The sequence below is a fragment of the Protopterus annectens genome, chromosome 1.part2 (genome assembly GCF_019279795.1).
Source record: "Protopterus annectens isolate FY-2018-M chromosome 1.part2, PAN1.0, whole genome shotgun sequence".
NCBI lineage: Eukaryota > Metazoa > Chordata > Ceratodontiformes > Protopteridae > Protopterus > Protopterus annectens.
This window is the reverse complement of record NC_056727.1, coordinates 954621630-954642409: the sequence shown is the minus strand read 5'-3', so window position 1 is coordinate 954642409 and position 20780 is coordinate 954621630. Positions and strand designations below refer to the sequence as shown.

At 44.9% G+C, this 20780-nt stretch overlaps 1 protein-coding gene across 1 annotated transcript in view; it reads right to left on the bottom strand.

The window, feature by feature from the left end:
• Positions 1–20780, bottom strand: part of LOC122792184 (microtubule-actin cross-linking factor 1-like) — a gene marked incomplete in the record, with an annotated part of 3579694 nt that overhangs the window by 711344 nt on the left and 2847570 nt on the right. Inside the window, 2 exon segments of the mRNA XM_044059907.1 lie at positions 17678–17896; positions 18118–18225. Of these exon segments, the coding sequence (XP_043915842.1) occupies positions 17678–17896; positions 18118–18225 (327 nt within the window).

The following is a 20780-nucleotide window of genomic DNA, read 5'->3' as shown; positions in this document are numbered from 1 at the left end:
GAGAAACCAAGAACATTCTGGGCCCCCAGCAGATTATCCAAATGTAATGACTGCAACAGTGAAACACGAAGAACATCTACACAACCCACCTTTTAGACCAAATGTTGCTGCAATAGGGTCAAAAACTGAACCCATGGGGGCGTATAGAGATTTTTGGTGCAAAACTGTACTCAAGTGTTATAAACACATTTTGAAAGACTCATGGCACTGTCTAGAAACACTCAGACACATCTATTACAGATGATTTCTTATTTGTTACAGTAGATGTAAAGAACTTATTTACAACAATTCTACATAAAGAAGGGCTGATACTGTTTGAAGAAGCCCTTCGGGGAAAAGAAGGCATACACAATGTGAAAAGGTATTTATTGGTGGAACTTAAGGAAATTGTGCTTCATTTTTTGCTCTTTGAAGGAGAGCTCTTTTACCAGATCTCAGGTGTAGCTATGGGAACCAAATGTGCACCAATATATGCTAACCTGGTGCTGGCTCAATTGGAGGAAAAATGGGTGCGCCCATCAAATTTCTTTGACAAAGTAATCACCTGATTAAGACTTTTTGGATGATATACTCATCCTCTGGAAAGGCACTACAGCTGAGTTAGGTGAATTTATGGAATATTTAAATTCAACCACGACATTCTTGAAGTTTACACATAGAACTGGCAGATAGCATAGAGTTCTTGGACATGCTATTAAGTTGGGATAAAATCAACAACAGACTGAACTCTAGAGTATACAGAAAATATACATACTCTAATTCACTCCTTCACTATAATAGTTGTCATCCTATGCATCAGAAGAAAAGTATTGTAAAGGTCAGATGGTGAGGATATAGAGACTGACCAGTGATGACAGCGATTTCATTAACGATATGTATACCTTAGTGAGAATGTTCAAAGAAAGAGGTTACTCCATTAAATTATTGACCAGAATTAGAAATCAAATACGAGAGAGAAGGAATCACAGGTTTTTACCCATTTTATTCACCAACCATGGATTCACCTTTGAAACAAGGAAAGGGACTGTACTTGATAGTGTCCTGGGTGTCTTCCTTTAAATAATGAAGCTTTGAAAATTAAATCTCTAGTCAACAAAATATGGAGCTTACTTTTAAGTCCTGAAATGAAAAACATTTTAGGTATTACACCAAAAACTACCTTCACTAGAGGTGCCAACCTCAAGAATTGGTTAGAAAAACACAAAAATAAAAGGTTTAGTTCAACCATGTTGAAATGTAACATGTGTAGAGCATGTAAATACATCAATTCAGGTCCATACGTGGCAGTAGATGGTTACTACCGCACAATCCCATGCCCTGGTCACTGCAACTGCAATACTGAAGATGGTAGTGTATGTGACCATGTTGTATGCCTTGCTCAGCTTTCTATGCAGGTAAAACCACTAGAAAATTAAAGGAAAGAATTTTGGAACATGTTAGGGGCATCAATAAGAAAAAGAAAGAAGGTGCATTATATAACCATTCTTTAAAGTGTGTTAGTTTCAACAAGTTCCTATTTTTTATTATTGAAAGGGTGACTGACCATGGAAGAGGTGGGGATTTGAAATTGTATTTGGAAAAAGCTGAAATGGAATGGCAACTTAGGACAAATGCCACAGTATTCCCTGGAATTAATGATAATGTGTCATTAAGTTCAGTTTTAAAATTAAGAGCAACACAGATCTGATTGTACTGTTTTGGATATAATTTATGTTTACATTTAAATACTACTTGTACGATTCTATGCCATTTATGTGTAAATCTGGAAGGTTTTTATATGTGTTAAGTAGAGAAGTGCTAATTTTAGATGTATAAATCAGTATTAACAAACATTTTTAAGAGTTTTTAACCATGAGTTTTAAGGAAACTGCATTTTAAATGGATTAATTTATTGATTGGTTTAAGTGACGTTATTTCCTGTATTCAAACATGATTTTATGGGAGTTACATTACTCTGATGAAGCCCTGAGGTTGCAGGGTGAAAGCACTTGGTGGATTTGTAATAAAAAGTTTCTCCAGTATCTTGAGTGGTTACACCATCGTTGGTGACGTTTTTTTATTTTCTTTTCATTGAGTTTTAAGTTTTCACTCCTTTGGGCGAGTGCTTTGTATTTACTTATACGCTCCTATGAACTCCAGATCTTAAGTGGGACTTAGTTGAGATTTTGACTGATTCACTTGTAATGCCCAAACAAGTGAACAGGTGCAGAATGAAGTCTGTTGCTTGAAGCAGTGGATGGCTGGTGGGAGTGGTGATGAGCCAGTCATCTAGATAAGGAAACACCCAGAATTTGTGCAGTCTCAAGTGAGCTGTTACTGCTGCCAGACACTTGGTTAACACCATGGGAGCTGTGGTGAGGCCAAAGGGCAGCACTCTGAACTGTAAATGACAGACTCCTAGCCGAAAGCGGAGGAACCTTCTGGAGCTCTTGTCAATTTTTATGTGGTAATACGCGTCCTGAAGATCCATAACGCACATCCAATCATTTCCATCTAGAAAGGGAAGTACAGACTGAACCATGACCATCCAGAATTTTGTTTACTGAACTAATTTGCTCAGAAGGCTGAAATCTAAAATTGGTCTCAAATCCACTGCATTTTTTTGTCACTAAAATTAACCTTCAGTAAAATCAGGATACTATCTGGTTTGGTTGGGACTTCTTGGATGACTGTTTTTCTAGAAACTTTTGAATCTGTAACACTGCTTGATCCCTCTTGACTAGGTGGAACATCGGGGAGTCTTTGCCAGAGGTTACCATATTTCATTCACTCTTTTTCCAAGATCAAAAACAATGATCATTGCACCCAAGTATCCGAAGTTATTTGCTGCCAGGCTGTTGAGTGCAGAGAAAATCTTCCCCAACTGCTTCCAGAGGTAAGTATTAGGGCCCCCTTTCAGGAGTGCTGGTAGGATTGTCCAGAGAAAATCTCTGAAACCCTGATTTTGCAGGTCACCTCTGCCATGGGGTTGGCACCTTCCACTACAGGTCCTCCCTCTGGCCTGAGGGGAGCCACCACCACGTGTGTCCTGAAAAAGGCCCTTGGGATTTTTTTGAACCCCATCTTCCCGTTTGTCTGACTCCTAGAGTAGGATCGTTGGGGAGCAGAAAAATCTATGCCCATTGCAAATGGTCTTTCCATCTTCCTCGCACCTGGCTAAAGTTTCTTTCACTTTGGGGTCGAATAAGGAAGAAACGTCAAAAAAAAAAAAAAACGATGAATAAAGACTTAAATGGCTCCGCAAACTCACACAAGTGCATCTAGGTGTAATGCCTGAACCCACTGCCCTAGTCATCCCTTCAGCTGCATGCGCAATGAGCCTCATGGACGAGATGGAAATGGACTCCGGAGTGGCTAGCTGGGAGGCCACTTTATCCTGGACATCCTCAGACACAACTCCTGCTATGGTATCTGATAATTCATTGATCAGATTCCTCTGGACCCTAGTGAAATATGCCATAAAGACCTTAAAGCGAATGTCGATGAATCATACACCAGCTTTCCGAATCTGTCCACTGTCCTAGACTCTCAATTAGGGTGATGAACAGTGGACCTCTCTTCAGCTAGTTCATTTTTAGTGGCCGCAGCCGCCACTGTCATAGCATCTACCACTAACCCCTTAGCCCAATGCTGGTGGTCCTCTGGAATTGACAATATTTTATCTGGTCTCCAGGGAATTGGCTCTACAGAGTCAGGAGCCTTCCAAGCCCATTGAACAATCCATTTAATAAGATCAGCAGCAGAAGGGGTCACCCAAGAAGTAAACGGGCAAGCACCAAAAGCCTGCAAGTACACCAACTCCTCAGAGGTAGGGTCTTTGGTATTCCAGTTACCTCTCTCTTTCAGAATCTCTAGAATGTCTTCGAAGGAGATGTCTTCCGGAGGTGACCAGGGGGACCCCTCCCCATCATCAAAGTCCACTTCTTCTGTGAAAGATTCCTCAGGGGAATTTGTTTCCTCTTACACTTCTTCCTGGGTGGCTCCTAAGTGGGAATCTCTGACAAGGATTTGGAAGAAGAGGGGCCCTGTGCAGAGGTATCTTGCAGCTTAGATGCTCATTGTCTGCGTGTGGAGATTGGTGGCAGCTCTGGGCAAGAGGGAGGCCTGGGATAAAACTCCAACACAGAATGGGCCAGCTGAGAGCCTGCAGAGGCCAATGCCCTCTCCATTACCTGGAACGCAGCCCCCCCCAACCCCCCCCCCCACGAAGAGGGACAGGAGCCTGGAACCGAGAAGGAGAGCCTTGGAACTGAGGTCACACTACCCTCAGAGAACTACTCCCACAGCAAGAAGGACCAAGGAAGTCAAAGCAGATCCCGGACCTGATGGGGAAAAAGCTGTCGGCACCAGAGCAGCTGGAATTGGAGGGATCGGAGTCAGAAACTCTAAGCCCTCAGAGAAGGTTAGATGAGGAAGATTTGGTGGAGTCTTGGGAGTAAACACCCCAACTCTAGAAGGGAGAGGGGTCTGGGAAGAAACAGAAAGTCCCCTGGCCACTAGGAGTTGATCCACCAACCTCATGACATTGACTTCACTTAGACTCCTGGAGGACCAGACAGATAAGCTTGAGGGAGACTAAGGTATGTCAAGAAGGGGACTCGGAAGCTTTTCCGCAAAAAGGTCGACAGAGGGTGAATACCTTGTCCTGGGAGTGGTAATCATGTTTGTTTTCGGCACCAATGGAGGTTTGAGCGTCTTCTGCGTGGAGATATGCGTGAATGGGCGTACCTTCATTGAAGGTTGTGCGTCAGGGCTGGTAACTCGGCATGTAAAAATCAACTACCAATCATTAGCGGACCAGAGTTCCGCTGTGGCGACCCCTAACCGGGAAAAGCCGAAAAGACACAAACAAGTAGGTGGTGTCAGTGCCAACAGGGGAGACAAAGATGTTGATACCAATGTGACTGGCACCGAGGTCTATGGAACCATAGTAGGTGGTTCTGAGAGTTTCTGAACTTTAGCCTTTGGTTCTTTTGAAGTGGTGGGAGCAGAAGGCTCATGTTTTTCTGCTTCCAGAGCCAAAGGAGACATCTTCACAGAGTGGCTTTTCTTATGCCCAAGATCTGATTTGAAAGGGGATGGGTCAGTCTTGGTAAGAGCTTCATCAAAATAAGACTTAAACCTTTCAAAATTAATTTTTTCCTTTCAACTAAGGCCTGGCAAATAGAACAGTCTTGTTGGAGATGAGTCGGGCCTAAGTAATATACACAGGAAGAATGCCCACCAGAACTGGGCATCTTCCGTCCACAATCCCTGTCACTATTTAAAGCCAGTATTGCCTTTTCATTTATCCTCCAAGTTGAGTCACAAAAAAAAGAAAAAAAAACAAGAGGTCAACAGGCAGCAAAAACACACACAGACACACACACACACACACACACACACACACAGATACACACACACGCACACAGAAGGAAAAGAAAACTACAAACAACGGTAGGCCAAAATTACCTAAAAAGGTAGAAAAAAAGAGAGAGGTACTACCAACGATGGTAGGAAAAGAATAAGAAGTTATGTTCTTACCATAATGTTCCATGTTAGTTGTCTTCTTCTCGCCTTCTTTCTTGCTGGATGGGTTCAGAGCCAATCCTTGGCTCCAACTCTGCCTATACTATAGCTCAAGAGCTATTTTTACCAGCTCGAGGCAGCTCTATAACCCACAACACCATGCGCTAACTGGAAATCCAAGCTCTTTAAATGGATTGACCGTGATGACAAACCATGCGCTAACTCCCCAGATCTCGTTTGGAAGCTAACACATAGTATAAATTTATTATTATAATCCTCATTTCCAAGTACAAACTCCCTGCTAGTAACACTAAAGATACGGGGAAACCGTAACATATTGTATCTCAAGAAATGGAAGGACTCAGAGACCTTCAAGTCTGTCCAGGCTAGGGGGCAGGAGGGAGGGACGTAAGAAAGAAGGCGAGAAGAAGACAACTAACATGGAACGTTATGGTAAGAACATAACTTCTTAATGTTAAGTTGTCATTCTCGCCTTCATTCTTGCTGGATGGGACAGCGTCCCTAGCACCTTAGTCCTGGGTGGCTCAATGGAACAGACTCCTGAGTACAGTGGAACCAAAGTCAGCTCTATTTTTGGAGACTATATCAAGTTTGTAATGGGCAATAAAGGTATGTTGGGAAGCCCATGTAGCTGCTGCACATATGGCATCTAATGGTAACCTTGCTTGAAAGGCCGTTGATGTTGATAGTGCCCTGGTTGAATGAGCCTTAGGCCTAGATGGAAGTTGCCTGTGTCTCAACTCATAGACAAAGGTAATAATAGATGTCAACCATCTGGAAAGAGTAATCTTTGATACTGGAAGCCCTTTCTTTCCTGCAGCATAAGAGAGAAAGAGCTGGTCTGACTTTCTGAGTTGTTTTGTCCTGTCTAGATAATACCGTCGTTGGCGATGAACATCCAATGAATGTAATTTTTGTTCAGCCCTGTTGGAATAGTCTGGGAAGAAGACAGGCAAGTCAATAGAGTGGTTTAGATTTGCTTCAGAGGACACTTTCGGTAGGAAGGAAGGATTTGTTCTGAGAGTTACCCTGTCTTTGTGAAAGACCAAATAAGGGGGACGGACAGACAAGGCTTGAAGTTCCGATACCCTTCTGGCAGATGTTATGTCTACTAAAAACAGAGTTTTCCAAGAAAGAAGCTTGAGGGAGCAAGAGGCTGCAGGTTCAAAGGGAGGCAGAATCAATGACGTTAGAACCAAATTCAAATCCCATTGTGGGGGTGGATCCTTAACTGGAGGTCTAAGCAAAAAGATGCCCTTGAGAAAGGCTTTACAGAGTTTGTGGGACATAATATTTGCTTCTGAGAGCCCCACATGAAAATTAGCAATGGCCGCTAATTGTAGCCTGATAATGGCTGACGATGACCCTGAATGAGAGCTCCGCCAGAAAGTCTAGAACCTTTTGAATGGGTGCATGGAAAGGATCTAAGGACCTAGCTTGTGCCCAGAGTGAAAAACGCTTCCATTTACTCACATATGTCTTCCTAGTATTGGACTTATGGGAAGCCAGAATGATATCACGGACAGGAGGAGAAATAAGGGGAAGCCTGGCTATGGCTGGAAGTGGAGCAACCAAACTGTGAGGTTGAGGGAATGAAGAGACTGATGCAGCTTGCCCGTGAGATGGGTCAACAGATCCGGAAGGGGTTCCAGATGCCAAGGCTGTTCCAGTAGGTAACTGTGCAGGAACGGAAACCACACTTGTCGAGGCCAAAACGGAGCAATGAGGATCATTTTGGATCTCAATGCGGTTACTTTCTGAATTAATTGTGGGATCAATGGTAAGGGAGGAAAGGCATATAGAAGACCCCGGGGCCAATCGTGAACAAGAGCGTCTCTGGGGGGATGGCCTGGTAGAGGAAAGAGTGTTAAGAAGTCGAGGCACTTGCTGTTTTGAGGAGTTGCGAAAAGATCGCAGCAAGGCTGGCCCCACTTCTGAAATATTCTGTCTGCTACCGCTTGATTTAGAGACCACTCGTGAGGCATGAGGATAGTTCTGCTCAATCTGTCCGCTATGACATTGGACTTCTCGGGGATGTGCATTGCTATCAGAAACCGTTGAGAGGAAATCGCCCATTGCCAGAGTCTGAGTGCTTCTCGACATAGGGGGTAGGACTTTGTTCCGCCCTGCTTGTTTATGTACCACACCACAGACATATTGTCCGTTTGAATTGCTATAGTCCCTGTGGGAAGAGAGCTCTGAAGGGCTTGCAACGTTAAAAGCACCGCCCACATCTCCAGGAAATTTATGTGCAGGTGGCATTCTAATTGTTGCCATGTGCCCTGGACCGGCCTGCCCTGATAGTGCCCCCCCCCACCCGATCAGGGAGGCATCCGTTGTCACCGTGGCAACTGGGGGGGGAGAACAAAGGGTCTGCCCTGAAAAAGCTGAGGGGAAAAGTACAGTTTTGTACCTACCATAAATGTAGATGTTCGAGGATTCCCTTGCTGCAGTCCTGACTATTGGGTATAGTCCGCGTCCCAGTCGGCCCGAATACCAGAGTATAAGGCTGACGTCGGTCATGGCGCCTTAGACTGACGTCAGTACGTCAGGGTACTAATGCGCATGACCGACGTCATTTCCTCAGTCTTTTCTTGCCCCAGATGTCAGAAGACCCAAAAAGACAAGTCCCAAAAACAACCTGCACCAATAAACATGTACAATATATACAGTAATATATATACAAAAATATAAGCATGTAAACTCACCTACACAACCACCCTGAAACACAGAGGGAAGGAGGGAGGGTAAATTGGACTGCAGCAAGGGAATCCTCGAACATCTACATTTATGGTAGGTACAAAACTGTACTATGTTCTTCGCCTTCCCTTGCTGCAGTCCTGACTATTGGGTAGAATCCCAAAGCAGAGGTAAGGAGGCTGGCAAATTATAAAGTAGCAGGAGCTGACAACATGCCTTGTAAAACAGCTGTGGCAAAACCAGCTCTAGTCTTAGAGTATATAGGCAGGTGATAATGCCTAGAGAAAGTATGCACTGAACTCCAAGTAGCTGCTTCCAGAATATCCTTAGTTGCCACCCCTTAGAAATGCTGTTGAAGTGGCAGTAGCCCTAGTGGAATGAGGCCTAATCCCAGCTGGAACCTCTTTGCCATGATGGGAATAACAAAATGCAATGCAAAAGCCAATCCACCTAGAAATAGTTTGTTTTGACACAGGCTTGCCCTGTGAACTCAAAGCAAAAGAAACAAGTAACTGCTGAGACTGCCTAAAATCTTTAGTCCTGCTCAAATAATAACGCAATTGCCTGTGTACATCTAAAGTGTGCAAAATCTTTTCCCCTTTATTTTGAGGATCTGCAAAAACGTAGGCAAATGAATAGTTTGGTTTAAAGCCACACTAGAAACCACCTTCGCATAAAGGAAGGATTAGTACGTAATGAAACCCTGTCCTTATGGAAAACCAAAAGGGCTCTACTGCCATAAGGGCCTGCAACTCAGACACCCTTCTTGCAGAAGTAATAGCCAACAGAAAAGCAGTCTTCCATGACAAATATTTCAATTCAGCAGTAGCTGCAGGCTCAAAAGGTTGCAGAGTAAGTTTTTCCAACACAAAATTGAGATCCCAAGCAGGAGTAGGAGCTCTACGTGGGGTCTTATATTCTTTGCCCCTCTAAGAAACTGCTTGAACAAAGGATGCGAAAACAAAGGTGGGTCACAATCATAGTGAGCTGAAATTGCTGCAGCATGAATCTTTATGGAAGAGAAGGACAAACCTTTGTCCAATAATTCAGTAAGATATTGAAGAGCCACACTCAAATTAGGCTCTGAAATCTCCAAATTCTTTGCTGTACTCCAAAATAAAAATCTCTTCCATTTTTCTGCACACTCTCCTAGTACTAGGCCTTCTAGCTTCCATAATCACATTTAAAACTTGTTGAGGAAGCTGAGACCTACCGTGCTTCAACACAGAATATGCCAAGCTGTGAGATGAAGAGATTGAAGCTTGACATTGAGCAGATGACCGTCCTTCTGAGATAACAGATGAGGAATCAGAGGTAAAGGCCATGGAGGCTTCTTTACAAGACTCCTTAGAAGTGGGTACCAGTGTTGCCGAGGCCAATCTGGAGCTATCAAAATCATCCTTGGCCTGTCTTGTCTGACCTTTAGTAATACCTTTGGAAGAAGAGGTAGAGGTGGAAAGGCATAGACATGAAGGTTTTTCCAACTGAAAGACAGAGCATCCACTTTCCAAGCTGTGTGATGAAACCCCTTTGTGCAATACTTTGGCAGCTGGTGGTTTAGTGGAGAAGCGAACAGATCTATGTCTGGAGTTCCCCATGACACTGTCAATTTCTGAAATACATGAAGATCCAGTTTCCACTCGTGGGGATCCATGATTTGTCTGCTTAATACATCTGCTAGGAGTTCTGTGCTCCTGGCAGAAACCTTGCCTGAAGAGTCAGTTGCAGGCTTAACGCAGTCTCCCATAAAATCATTGCTTGCCTGCATAGAGGATAAGAATGTGTTCCCCTTGCTTGTTGATGTACCACATGACAGTTGTGTTGTCTGTCAGAATCAACACCTGCCCTGGAAGAAGTAACTCCTTGAACGCCATCAATGCAAACTGGACTGCTAACATCTCCTTCATGTTGATATGTAGATGCTGTAGTCTGGCAGGCCACTTGTCTTGTATCCACTTTCCATTTAGATGAGCTCCCCAAGCAATGTCCGAGGCATCTGTCGTTAAAATCTGACTCGCCTCTGGCCGGGTCACAGAGAGTCCCTTGTTTAGGTGACATTCCTGAGCCCACCACAAGAATTCCTTTTGAAGGCAAGGTATTATTTGAATGACAGTGTCCAAATCTTGGCAGTGCTGTGTCCATACATTTTGAGATACCATTGCAGCTTCCTCATATGCAGTTTGGCATTGGGAAGCACCAGAATACAAGATGCCATGAACCCTAATGCTTGAAGGACTGTCCTTGCAGTCAGCACGGACTGATGAGATAGTTGATGGAAGTAAAGTGACAGACTCTTTTGTTTGTCCGGGGTTAAAAAGGCCATCTGAGCTGCTGTATTCAGTCTCACACCCAGAAAGCACATGTCTTGAGAGGGTACTAGACTGGACTTTATTTCGTTCACAGAATACCCTAGGCATCTTAGCACTGCTATGACATATTCCAGATGCTGTAGAAGGTGTTCCTTTTCTTGAGCCAGAATCAGGCAGTCGTCCAAGTAAGGATAGATTTGAATGCCTTGAAGCCTGAAGTAAGCTATCACTGGAGCCAGAACCTTTGTGAATACTCTGGGCGCAGTAGATAAGCCAAAGGGCAATGCAGAGAACTGATAATGAAAATCTCCAGTTCGAAACCGCAGATACTGTCTGCAACTTAGCCTTATAGGCACATGAAGGTAAGCTTCCGTGAGATCCAAAGTTACCATCCAGTGATCCTTGCCCAGCAGAGGTAACAGTTGCTGTAACGTCAACATCTTGAACTTGGGAATGTCCAGATAAGTGTTGAGGATAGATAAATCCAGAATTGGTCTCCACGTGTTCCCCTTCTTTGGTACTAGGAACAGGCGAGAATAAAATCCGAAGCCCCTTTCTGATACAGGGACTGGCTGAATGGCCCCTATCTGGAGTAACTGAGAAACTTGCTTGTGAGCCTCTTTTCTTTGTGGAGGAGGAACATCTGGCATGCCTTTGAAAGGGGGCATTGTGTGGAAATAAAATCTGTAACCGTGATGAATAATATCCAGCACCCATCTGTCTTGAGTGATTAAATCCCAATTTTCTTTGAAAAGAGACAATCTTCCTCCCAAAGGAGCTGCCAGACGAGAGTCCACTGGCAGCTGAAAAGGCAGGTCATTGGTTCTGCTTACGAAAGGACTGACCCCTGCCCTCACCAGAAGTCTGAGCAGGTGAACTGTCTGATCTAGGCCTAAACGAACCTTGAGCCCTGCCCCTACCACGTCTAGACCTACCCCTAGACTGGGAACCATAAGCAGGATATGTCCACCCCTTAGCAGGCCAATTTCTACTAAACTCGGAGGCTGCACCTGCAAAAAATCTTTAACAGTCTGCATAGACTTAGCTTTGTCCTCCATTGTCTTTAAAACTGCTTCCACAGGCGGTCCAAACAACACATCAGACTGTAAAGGAGCATCCAAAATCCTAGTCTTAACATGCTCAGCTAAATTCTGATCCTTCAACCAGGCATGTCTGCGAAGAACAGAACTAGTAGCAGCCACCCTCGAGGAGGCCTGAACAGCATCAAAACCACACTGCAAAGAATGCTTACCCACTTGTTCAGACACATGAACCAAATCCAGCAATTCTTTACACTCAATACCTTCCGCCAAAGCATCCACCTTAGATTTCAATTGTGAAAGGAGATAATTTTGATATTTCAGCATATGAAACTGACAATTCAACGCCCTCATGGCTAGAGTGGAAGAAGTATATACTTTCTTACCCCACCTATCCAAAGCCCTTGCCTCTTTATCAGAGGGTACAGGATTTTTAACCACAGAAGCTTTAACACCTTTAGGCCCCTGAGAAACAGTTTCTGGGTCGGCCCTGGGACTCTTAAACAAATACTTATGAGCTTCGGGCACCCTATAATACCTATCAGGCTTAACAGGAGCAGGAGGCAAGGAGTCAGGGTTCAGAGAAGCCTCTGCAAAAACATCCTGCACCACATTCAACACAGGAGGAATAGCTAAGGGCCTATGCTGGGGCAAAAACAAGAATTCCCTAAGCGTTATCTGGAGTCAGAGTAATCTTGGCCTTCCCATTTAAAGTGCTCCCTCATGGAGTGAAGAGTCTCTGAAAATGAAAAATCCTCAGGAGGAGAAGCTGAAGGAGTGGAATCATCCACATCAGAATCAGAATAAGTAGGAAACTCTTGCAAGTCTTCCACAGAAGACTCTGAAGCCTGTGAACACTGTTCAAAACTATCAAACTCCTGTTCCACCCTAGGCCTCTTATCAGGTGGGGCATAGAACCTCTAATCAGAGTAATCAAATCTTCTGCCATTTTAAGCATATGTTTCTTAGGCACAGAGCCGAAATGCTAGGAGAAGCCCCACAGAAGCTGAACTTGGCCTACCTCTAAAAGAAGCTTTGGCAACAGAAGGAGAGGCCCTAACTACCTTGGGAAGAGAGGGAAGAACAGTTACCTGAGAAGCCCCCTCAGCCTGGCCTACCTCCTGAGAGGGCACATCCTGTAACAGTAAAGTATCTGCCTGAGACTCCATAGAGACTCCTGGCAAAACCTCTGGCTCCCTGAGCCTTCTAAAGGACCGACGTCCGGGACTGCCGGTTCCTCACCCTAGGCTTCACTGTTTTGTCCTTGCGCTTCTTGGATGAAGCAGGCGCCGGAGCATCCGGCGGCATATTATAATTGCAACGCTTCCCAAACACTAACCTAGCACAATCAAGCCTCCTCTTAATAGTGCGCTTGTTAAATCTAGCACAAGAGCGGCAACCAACAACGTCGTGCTCAGGCCCTAAACAAGGTATACACAATGTATGATAATCCCTATGCGGTATCTGCTTCCCACAAGAAATACAGTTATTCACTTTTTCTGACATCCGGTTAAATACTGAGGCAAGAAAAACCAAAATGTTCTAACGGGTTACTTAGCCAACTCTGTTTTCGGTCTGAAACTCCGGTTTCGGAAAATCTCAGAACGCCAACCTGCACTCGCAAAATTGCTTCTGCATCGGACCATGCGGCAAAAAAGACTGAGGAAATGACGTCGGTCATGCGCATTAGTACCCTGACGTACTGACGTCAGTCTAAGGCGCCATGACCGACGTCAGCCTTATACTCTGGTATTCGGGCCGACTGGGACGCGGACTATACCCAATAGTCAGGACTGCAGCAAGGGAAGACGAAGAACATCCATCCACCAGGAGAGATGATTCTTGCATGATGGGGTTATCAAGATGTTGTGAGTCATTGGGAGCTGTTGAAAGGGCCACTGAGAAAACAGCATCCACTGAAGGATCCTCATGTGGAAGCGGGCTAATGGGAGTAGAAGGATCACCGCTGCCATGAGGCCTAACGCTTTCAATACTAGCTTAACTTGAACTCTGTTGGACTGAAACAGGGACTGAACATTCCGCCTTATGTCTGTCACTCTCTGAGGTGGTAATGCTGCAGACATTTCAGTGGTGTTTAACACGGCGCCTATAAAATTTACACATTGACAAGGCGACAAGGAGGACTTTGCAAAATTTATAGAAATACCTAGATTGTTGCAAAGTTGAATAGTGTAATCCCTGGCCATTATAAGATGCTGCTTGGTGGTAGCGGAAATGAGCCAGTCGTCTAGATATGGAAACACCTGGAATCCTTTTTGTCTCAGGTGAGCCATGACCACTGCCAAGCATTTGGTGAACAGCCAGGGGGCTGTGGTGAAACCAAAGGGCAGGGTTCTGAATTGATAATTACTGGCTCCCAGCCAGAAGCGGAGAAACCTCCTGGAGCGCCTGTGTATCTTTATATGATAGTACGCGTCCTGGAGGTCTAACGAGCACATCCAGTTGTCTCTGCCCAAAAAGGGTAGAATGGACTGCAGTGTTACCATCCGAAATTCTGTCTTTTGTACAGAGTTGTTCAATCTGCTGAGGTCTAAAATGGGTCTCCAGTCTTTTTTGGTACCAAAAAGAATCTGGAGTAGATTCCGGATCCTAGCTGATCTGCTGGGACTGCCTGGATGACTCTTTTTTTTTTTTTTTTTAACAGCTTTTTTATTTCTAGCTGTGACTGACCCCTTTGTGTGTGTGGTACGTCTGGTAGGGGTCTTGGCGGTTGTACTGGAGGGGAAGTGAAGGGAATTTTGTAACCCTCGGATATGATCTTCTGTACCCATGTGTCTTGGGAGAGGGATTGCCAGGGTTCCGGGTACAGAGATAATCTTCCCCCGACTGCCTCCGAAGGCGGACAGTCGGGCAGCTTCTCAGGGATGCTGAAAGGGTTGGTCAGGGAAAGATTCCCTGGAACCCTGGTTCTGTGGACCCCCTCTGCCCCTGGGGCGGCGTCTGTTATTATTCCCCCCTCTGCCTCTAGGGGGGAAATTCACCACGTGCGGCAGGCGCGACTCCCTGTGGTTTGTGGAACCACATCTTTCCACCCCTCTGTCCCTTAGGATAAGGTCTAGAAGGTGTGGAAAAATGGACTCCCACAGCAGAGAGAGTCTTACCATCTTGCTCGCATCTGGTGAGGGTATTCTTAACCTGAGGTCCAAACAATTCTGAACCATCAAAGGGGGTGTTGGTGAAGGACGCCTTGAAGGGATCGGCAAAGTTACAGAGTCGCATCCAAGCGTGACGTCTCAACGCAACACCTGTGCCTGCGGCCCTACTCGCTCCATCGGCTGCGTAGGAGATAAGCCACATGGAGGAGTTAACAATGGAATTCAGGGTGGCCAGCTGGGAGTTCATCTTGTCCTGATACCCCGCAGCAGAAGGATTCTGTACAGTTTCACCCAGTTCTTTGAGCAAGTCTCTCTGAAGGCGGGTGACATGACAAATAGTTCAGCGATCGCATAGCAAATGTCCGCTTGCCATACCTGTCCATGGTCCTGGACTCTTTGTTAGGAGGATGAACAGGTACAGAAGGATCAGCCAATTCCTTCTTAGTGGCTACTGCTACCACCATAGCATCAACTGAAACACCTTTGGTTCGAAAGGATTTGTCCTCTGGACCAGAAATAAATTTAGAGGGCCTCCTAGGGGTAGGTTCCATTGAATCAGGAGCTGCCCATGCCTTTCTAGCCACTACCTCCATTAGTGGGTCGAAAGGGGGAGGCACCCAGGAGGTGGAAGGGCGAGATCCAAAAGCGTCAAGGTAAACCGACTCGTCCTCGGAGGGTTTGAGAGTGGACCAATTTCCCCTCTGTTTTAGGATCTCTAGGATGTCTGAAAAAGAGACATCTTCAGAGGGGGATCTCGGGGAACCCTCCGACTCATCCAAGTCGGTGTCCAACGTGACAGACTCGGGGGAGTCTATGTGCTTCCTCTTGCACTTTCTTTTCCTAGGGGTTCTCCTGAAGCTTCAGGGGAGGCCTCGGAGGAGGAGACACCCAAAGTGGGTACCCTATGTTTTGGATCTCTGCTGTCAGATGCAGGAGGATGGCCAGAGACCGTAACAGGCACTGTAGAGGGAGAAGCTGCAGAACTTAACCTTGGAGTGGACACTGGGTCCAGCACGCTCCTCATCACCTCGAAGGCTCCCCTATCAGGTACCAAGGGCAGTCCCGGCTCTGAAGAGACCCGAACCGCTCCCGGCATCGACAGAGAAGGCTCCGAGAATGATGTCGGGGCCGAACTAACCAGAGCTGAAGCTCCGAGAGGGAGAGTGGGGTCGGACAAGGGTCCGATGCTACTCGCCCCCTCGGAGCCGACAATGGAGTCCCGGCGCCCGGACCTCTCCATGGATGGAACCAATGAAGAAGTCGGAGCCAACAACATCGGAGCCGAAGGTGGAAGTATCGGCTCCGACGTGGGCAAGGTTATGGTTCCGACAAACTCCGGCTCCAAACTCGAGAGGTGAATCGGAGAAGGAATCAATAGCGGTACCGAAGGAGCCACAGTCTGGTGAGACGGGCTTTGGAGCATTTGGGCTAGTGCCTGAGATTTTATGAGCCTACTGACCACCCTCTCAATATCGTGGTCGGAAAACCTGGATGACCTATATGAGTGAGTCCTATGACTCCGCTCCGATAGGAGAGGTGATCTCGGAGCCGATCGGATGGATTCTAGTGAGGGGGGATCTAGAGCGCTTACGGGCTGGGGTCGGCTCCGATGCAGGTTTCGGAGCGGATACCACTTTGCCTGCCTCGGATCCGATTGGAACCGATGTCGGAGCCATCTCAATAACGCCAGCCCTCGACTCAGAAGCTGGAGCCGAGGGTTTGGTGGTTTTTGAAGACTTCCCCGAGCCAGACTTGGACGAGGAGTCATCGGGCTTTAATAAGCCCCTTAAGATGAGCTTATTACGACGCTCCTGCAGGACTCTTGAACTAAACCCGTGACAGACGGAACAAGAGTCCTGCAGGTGTAAAGGCCCTAAGCAGTAGACACAAGAAGTGTGACCGTCTGTCAGAGACATTTTCTGACAGCACGAGTCACACTTCTTGAATCCCGAGACCTTAGCGTCTTTGGACATAGCCCTAACAACAGCAAACACAGTAATCACAGTCAGTCCACACACACACTCAACTTAAAACTAGAAAAAAGTTAAGGGAACTGACTAAACACCACACACAGACACTAAGGGGTGGGGAAAACTAAGGTAAAGCCCGTAGGCCCAATGATAAAAATTAACTAAAGAAGGGAAGAAGGGCTACAAAAGGGCTGTAATGAATAAAACAATAGATAGTGACCTAAAAAAAGGAAATCTATCTGGAAAACTACCTGAAATATAGTACTATAGAAAAAATTCTCTTTACTGACCTGAGCCAGTAAAAAAAGGCAACCTCGCAGCGAAGCGGCAAACGAGATCTGGGGAGTTAGCGCATGGTATTGTGGGTTATAGGGCTGCCTCGAGCCAGTAAAAATAGCTCTCGAGCTATAGTATAGGCCGAGTCGGAGCCGAACCCATCCAGCAAGAATGAAGGTGAGAATGACAACTTAACATTACCATATGGTAAAAGGGAAGCACACTCAATCGACAAAGAAATGTGGGTAGAAGTACAGGGAAAAAATATATATATACATATATACATACATATACATACACACACACACACACACACACATATATATATATATATATATATATATATATATATAAAATATAAAAAATGTATATATCAGGGAAATGTGAGACTGAACAGGGAAAAAAAATGAAAATTTTTACTCAGCTGTGAGAGAAACTGGTTGATGCATCTTGCGACAAGTGCGGCAAACAAGATCTGAGAATCTGGAGAGGGATATTGTGGGTAGAGTCTCAGCTCAAATGTTTTTGGTTTGCGCGAGTTGTGTAACAACCGAGCCAGTACGAGGATAGGAACTGTGTCCCAAAGGTCAAGGAGAAATGAAGATTGACAATATGAGATCATATGATAATAATGTGACATATTGAAAACTAAATGCAGTCATTAGTGATGATAATGCTGTATTTTGGTGGTGCAGTTTTTCAAAAAGACTAAATAGAGGGATCCTTGGATTTCTTACCCTCATCTCATCTTGCTGCTGCTTCAGTATCTCCGGATCAATAGCAGGAGGTGGTAGCCGGGTGATAAATGACAATATCTCATCCAACCATGGGCTCAGCTCTTCATGGGTCTCCCAGAACTGGTTAACCAGTACCTGTGCCCGCTCTAACAGTGCATAGCGCTCAGAGTTTTGTAGACTGACTTCCTCATACTTCTGCAGTAAGGATGCAGTTTTCTCCTGAAGGAAAAAAAAAAGAGCCCTATTACAATAATGGAAGCAAAGGCAATAATTAAATTACTCTGAAAACAAAATTGAGAAACAATGTACTATCTAAAGCTACACATTTTGCAAAACACACAAACGCACATCAAATGTTGAGGACTCGGCAATGTTGCTGTAGCAGTCCATGCACAGCATACCCACTAATGCAAAAAAATGCAATCCCCATTGCTATTTACCTGAAGGATAGTCTTCTGTTCTTCTCCACATGCACCCAAAATTTCATCCTCTGTTTTGACTAGTTCATCAATGGAATCTTTATGACGGATTATGTCAATAGAAAAGGCCTGCAGTAAAAATAAAGTCAAGAACCATCAATATTCAAAACTTATTAAGAAAAATCTATCAATACAACTACAAAATGATGGATTTTGATGGCAGGTAACGAATATATGGCTACAGTCTATGGCTATTTTCCTGATTACTGATTACGCACCCAGTCTTATGTTGCATTGCACATGTGATGGATGTGATGATGTGAAGTAGTGCCAGCTATGCCAGAAAGAGTAGGTCAGTGCATGTGTAATATATGCTAGTATAGCTAACTGGTGTTTTGCAAAGAATTTTATGTCATTTGTATATCAAACTGATTTGTACAGGTGCTTGTGTTTAAAATGTATCAATAGTGAGTCCTGCTGGACAGAAAAGAAATATATATGTATGTCAGGGTGTATTGTGGTAACTACTGAAATGTATGTACAGTGGATATAAATAAGTTTACACACTCCTATTAAAATGCCAGGTTTTTGTGATGTAATAAAAATCAGACCACAGTAAATCATTTAAAAACTTTTCCCACCTTTAATGTGACCTATAACCTGTACAATTCAATTGAAAAACAAACAAATCTGTTAGGGGAAAAAATATAAAAAATAAAAAATGTACAATAAGTTGGTTGCATAAGTGTGCACACCGTTAAACTAATACTTTGTGGAAGCACCTTTTAATTTAATTGTAGCATCCAGTCTTCTTGGGTAGGAGTCTATCAGCATGGCACATCTTGACCTGGCAATATTTGCCCGCTCTTCCTTGCAAAAGCGCTCCAAATCTGTCAGATCGTGAGGGCTTCTCTTGTGCACAGCCCTCTTCAGGTCACCCCACAGATTTTCTATTGGATTTAGGTCTGGGCTCTTGCTGGGCCATTCCAAAACTTTAATTTTCTTCTGGTGAAGCCATTCTTTTGTTGATTTGGTTGTATGCTTGAGGTCATTGTCATGTTGAAAGGTGAAATTCCTTTTCATCTTTAGCTTTCTAGCAGATGCCTGAAGGTTTTGGGCAAACAGTGACTGGTATTTGGAACTGTTCATAATCCCCTCCACCTTGACTAAAAGCCCCAGTTCCAGCTGAAGAAACGTAACCCCAAAGCATGATACTGCCACCACCATGCTTCACTGTGGGGATGGTGTTCTTTTGGGGAAGCAAAGTGCTGTTTTTGCTCCAAATGTACCTTTTGGAATTGTGGCCAAAAAGTTCAACCTTGGTCTCATCAGACTATAACACATTTTCCCACATGTTTTTGAGAGACCTGATATATTGTTTTGCAAATTTTAGCTGGGCATGGATGTTTTTCTGTGTAAGAAAAGGCTTCCGTCTTGCAACCCTACCCCATAGCCCAGACATATGGAGAATATGCGAGATTGTTGTCACATGTAGTACACAACCAGTACTTACCAGAAATTCCTGTAGCTCTTTCAGTGTTGCTGTAGGTCTCTTGGCAGCCTCCCTGACCAGTTTTCGTCTTGTCTTTTCCACAATTTTGGAGGGGCGCCCAGTTCTTTGCAACATCACTGCTGTCCCATATTTTCTCCACTTTATGATGACTGTCTTCACTGTGTTCCATGGTATATCCAATGCTGTGGAAATGGTATATCCAATGCTGTGGAAATTCTTTTTGTACCCTTCTCCTAACGGATACCTTTCAACAATGAGATCCCTCTGATGCTTTGTAAGCTCTCTGCGAACCATGGCTTTTGCTGTAGCAGGCAACAGAGTAAGTGTCAGGAAAATCCTACTAGGACAGCTAAACTTTATTTGGGGTTAATCATAGGTTCATAGGTTCATACTTGGCTATCTGCCCAAGGGCATTTATAAGCCTAGCCCAGAGTTTTGTGGCTTTCGCCACCCCTTTAGTTTGAAGGATACTATGCCCATTATTTTGCTGTGCCTCTGTCAAGCAGTGACACTGAGGTAATCCCTGGGGTATATCTGCGATCTCCCATCCATTGGTCAAGATTTCTCTTGAACAAGGCCAGCGAGGTGCTCTGCCTCACATGTACCGGGATTTTGTTCCACAGCATAGGGAGTCTCTGGGTGATGAATCTGTCCCTCCAGCACGTCCTATTAATAATCGTGTCAAGGTTTAAGTCTCCCGCCCTTGTAGTTCTGAGGGATCTAGATTTTTTTGAGGTAAAGCATGTTCATCAATTCTGGGTTGGACATGGCCTTGTATGTCAGGCACAGGTCACCTCTGAGCAGACGGTAAGCGACTGAATAGAGCTGGAGTTCCTTCAGTCAGGCAGCATAAGACATATTTTTGAGACCGTTTATCCTTTTGGTGAGGAACTTTTGGGGCCTTTCCAGTTGCTGCAGGTGTCGGGTCAGATACATTCCGAATGGGGCATTGTACTCAATCATTGGTCTGATGAGTGATGAGTACAGGGGGACGATGACCTCCCTTGATCTAGATGTGAATCCCTTCATGATCAGGTGGGCAATGTAGAAGTTTTTCCTAACTACTTTGGCAACGTGAGTGTCAAACGAAAGGTTACTGTCAACTTGGGTCCCCAGATCCCTGATAACCTCTTCTGTGCTCAGTGGATTGCCACCTATATGGTAGCTAGGG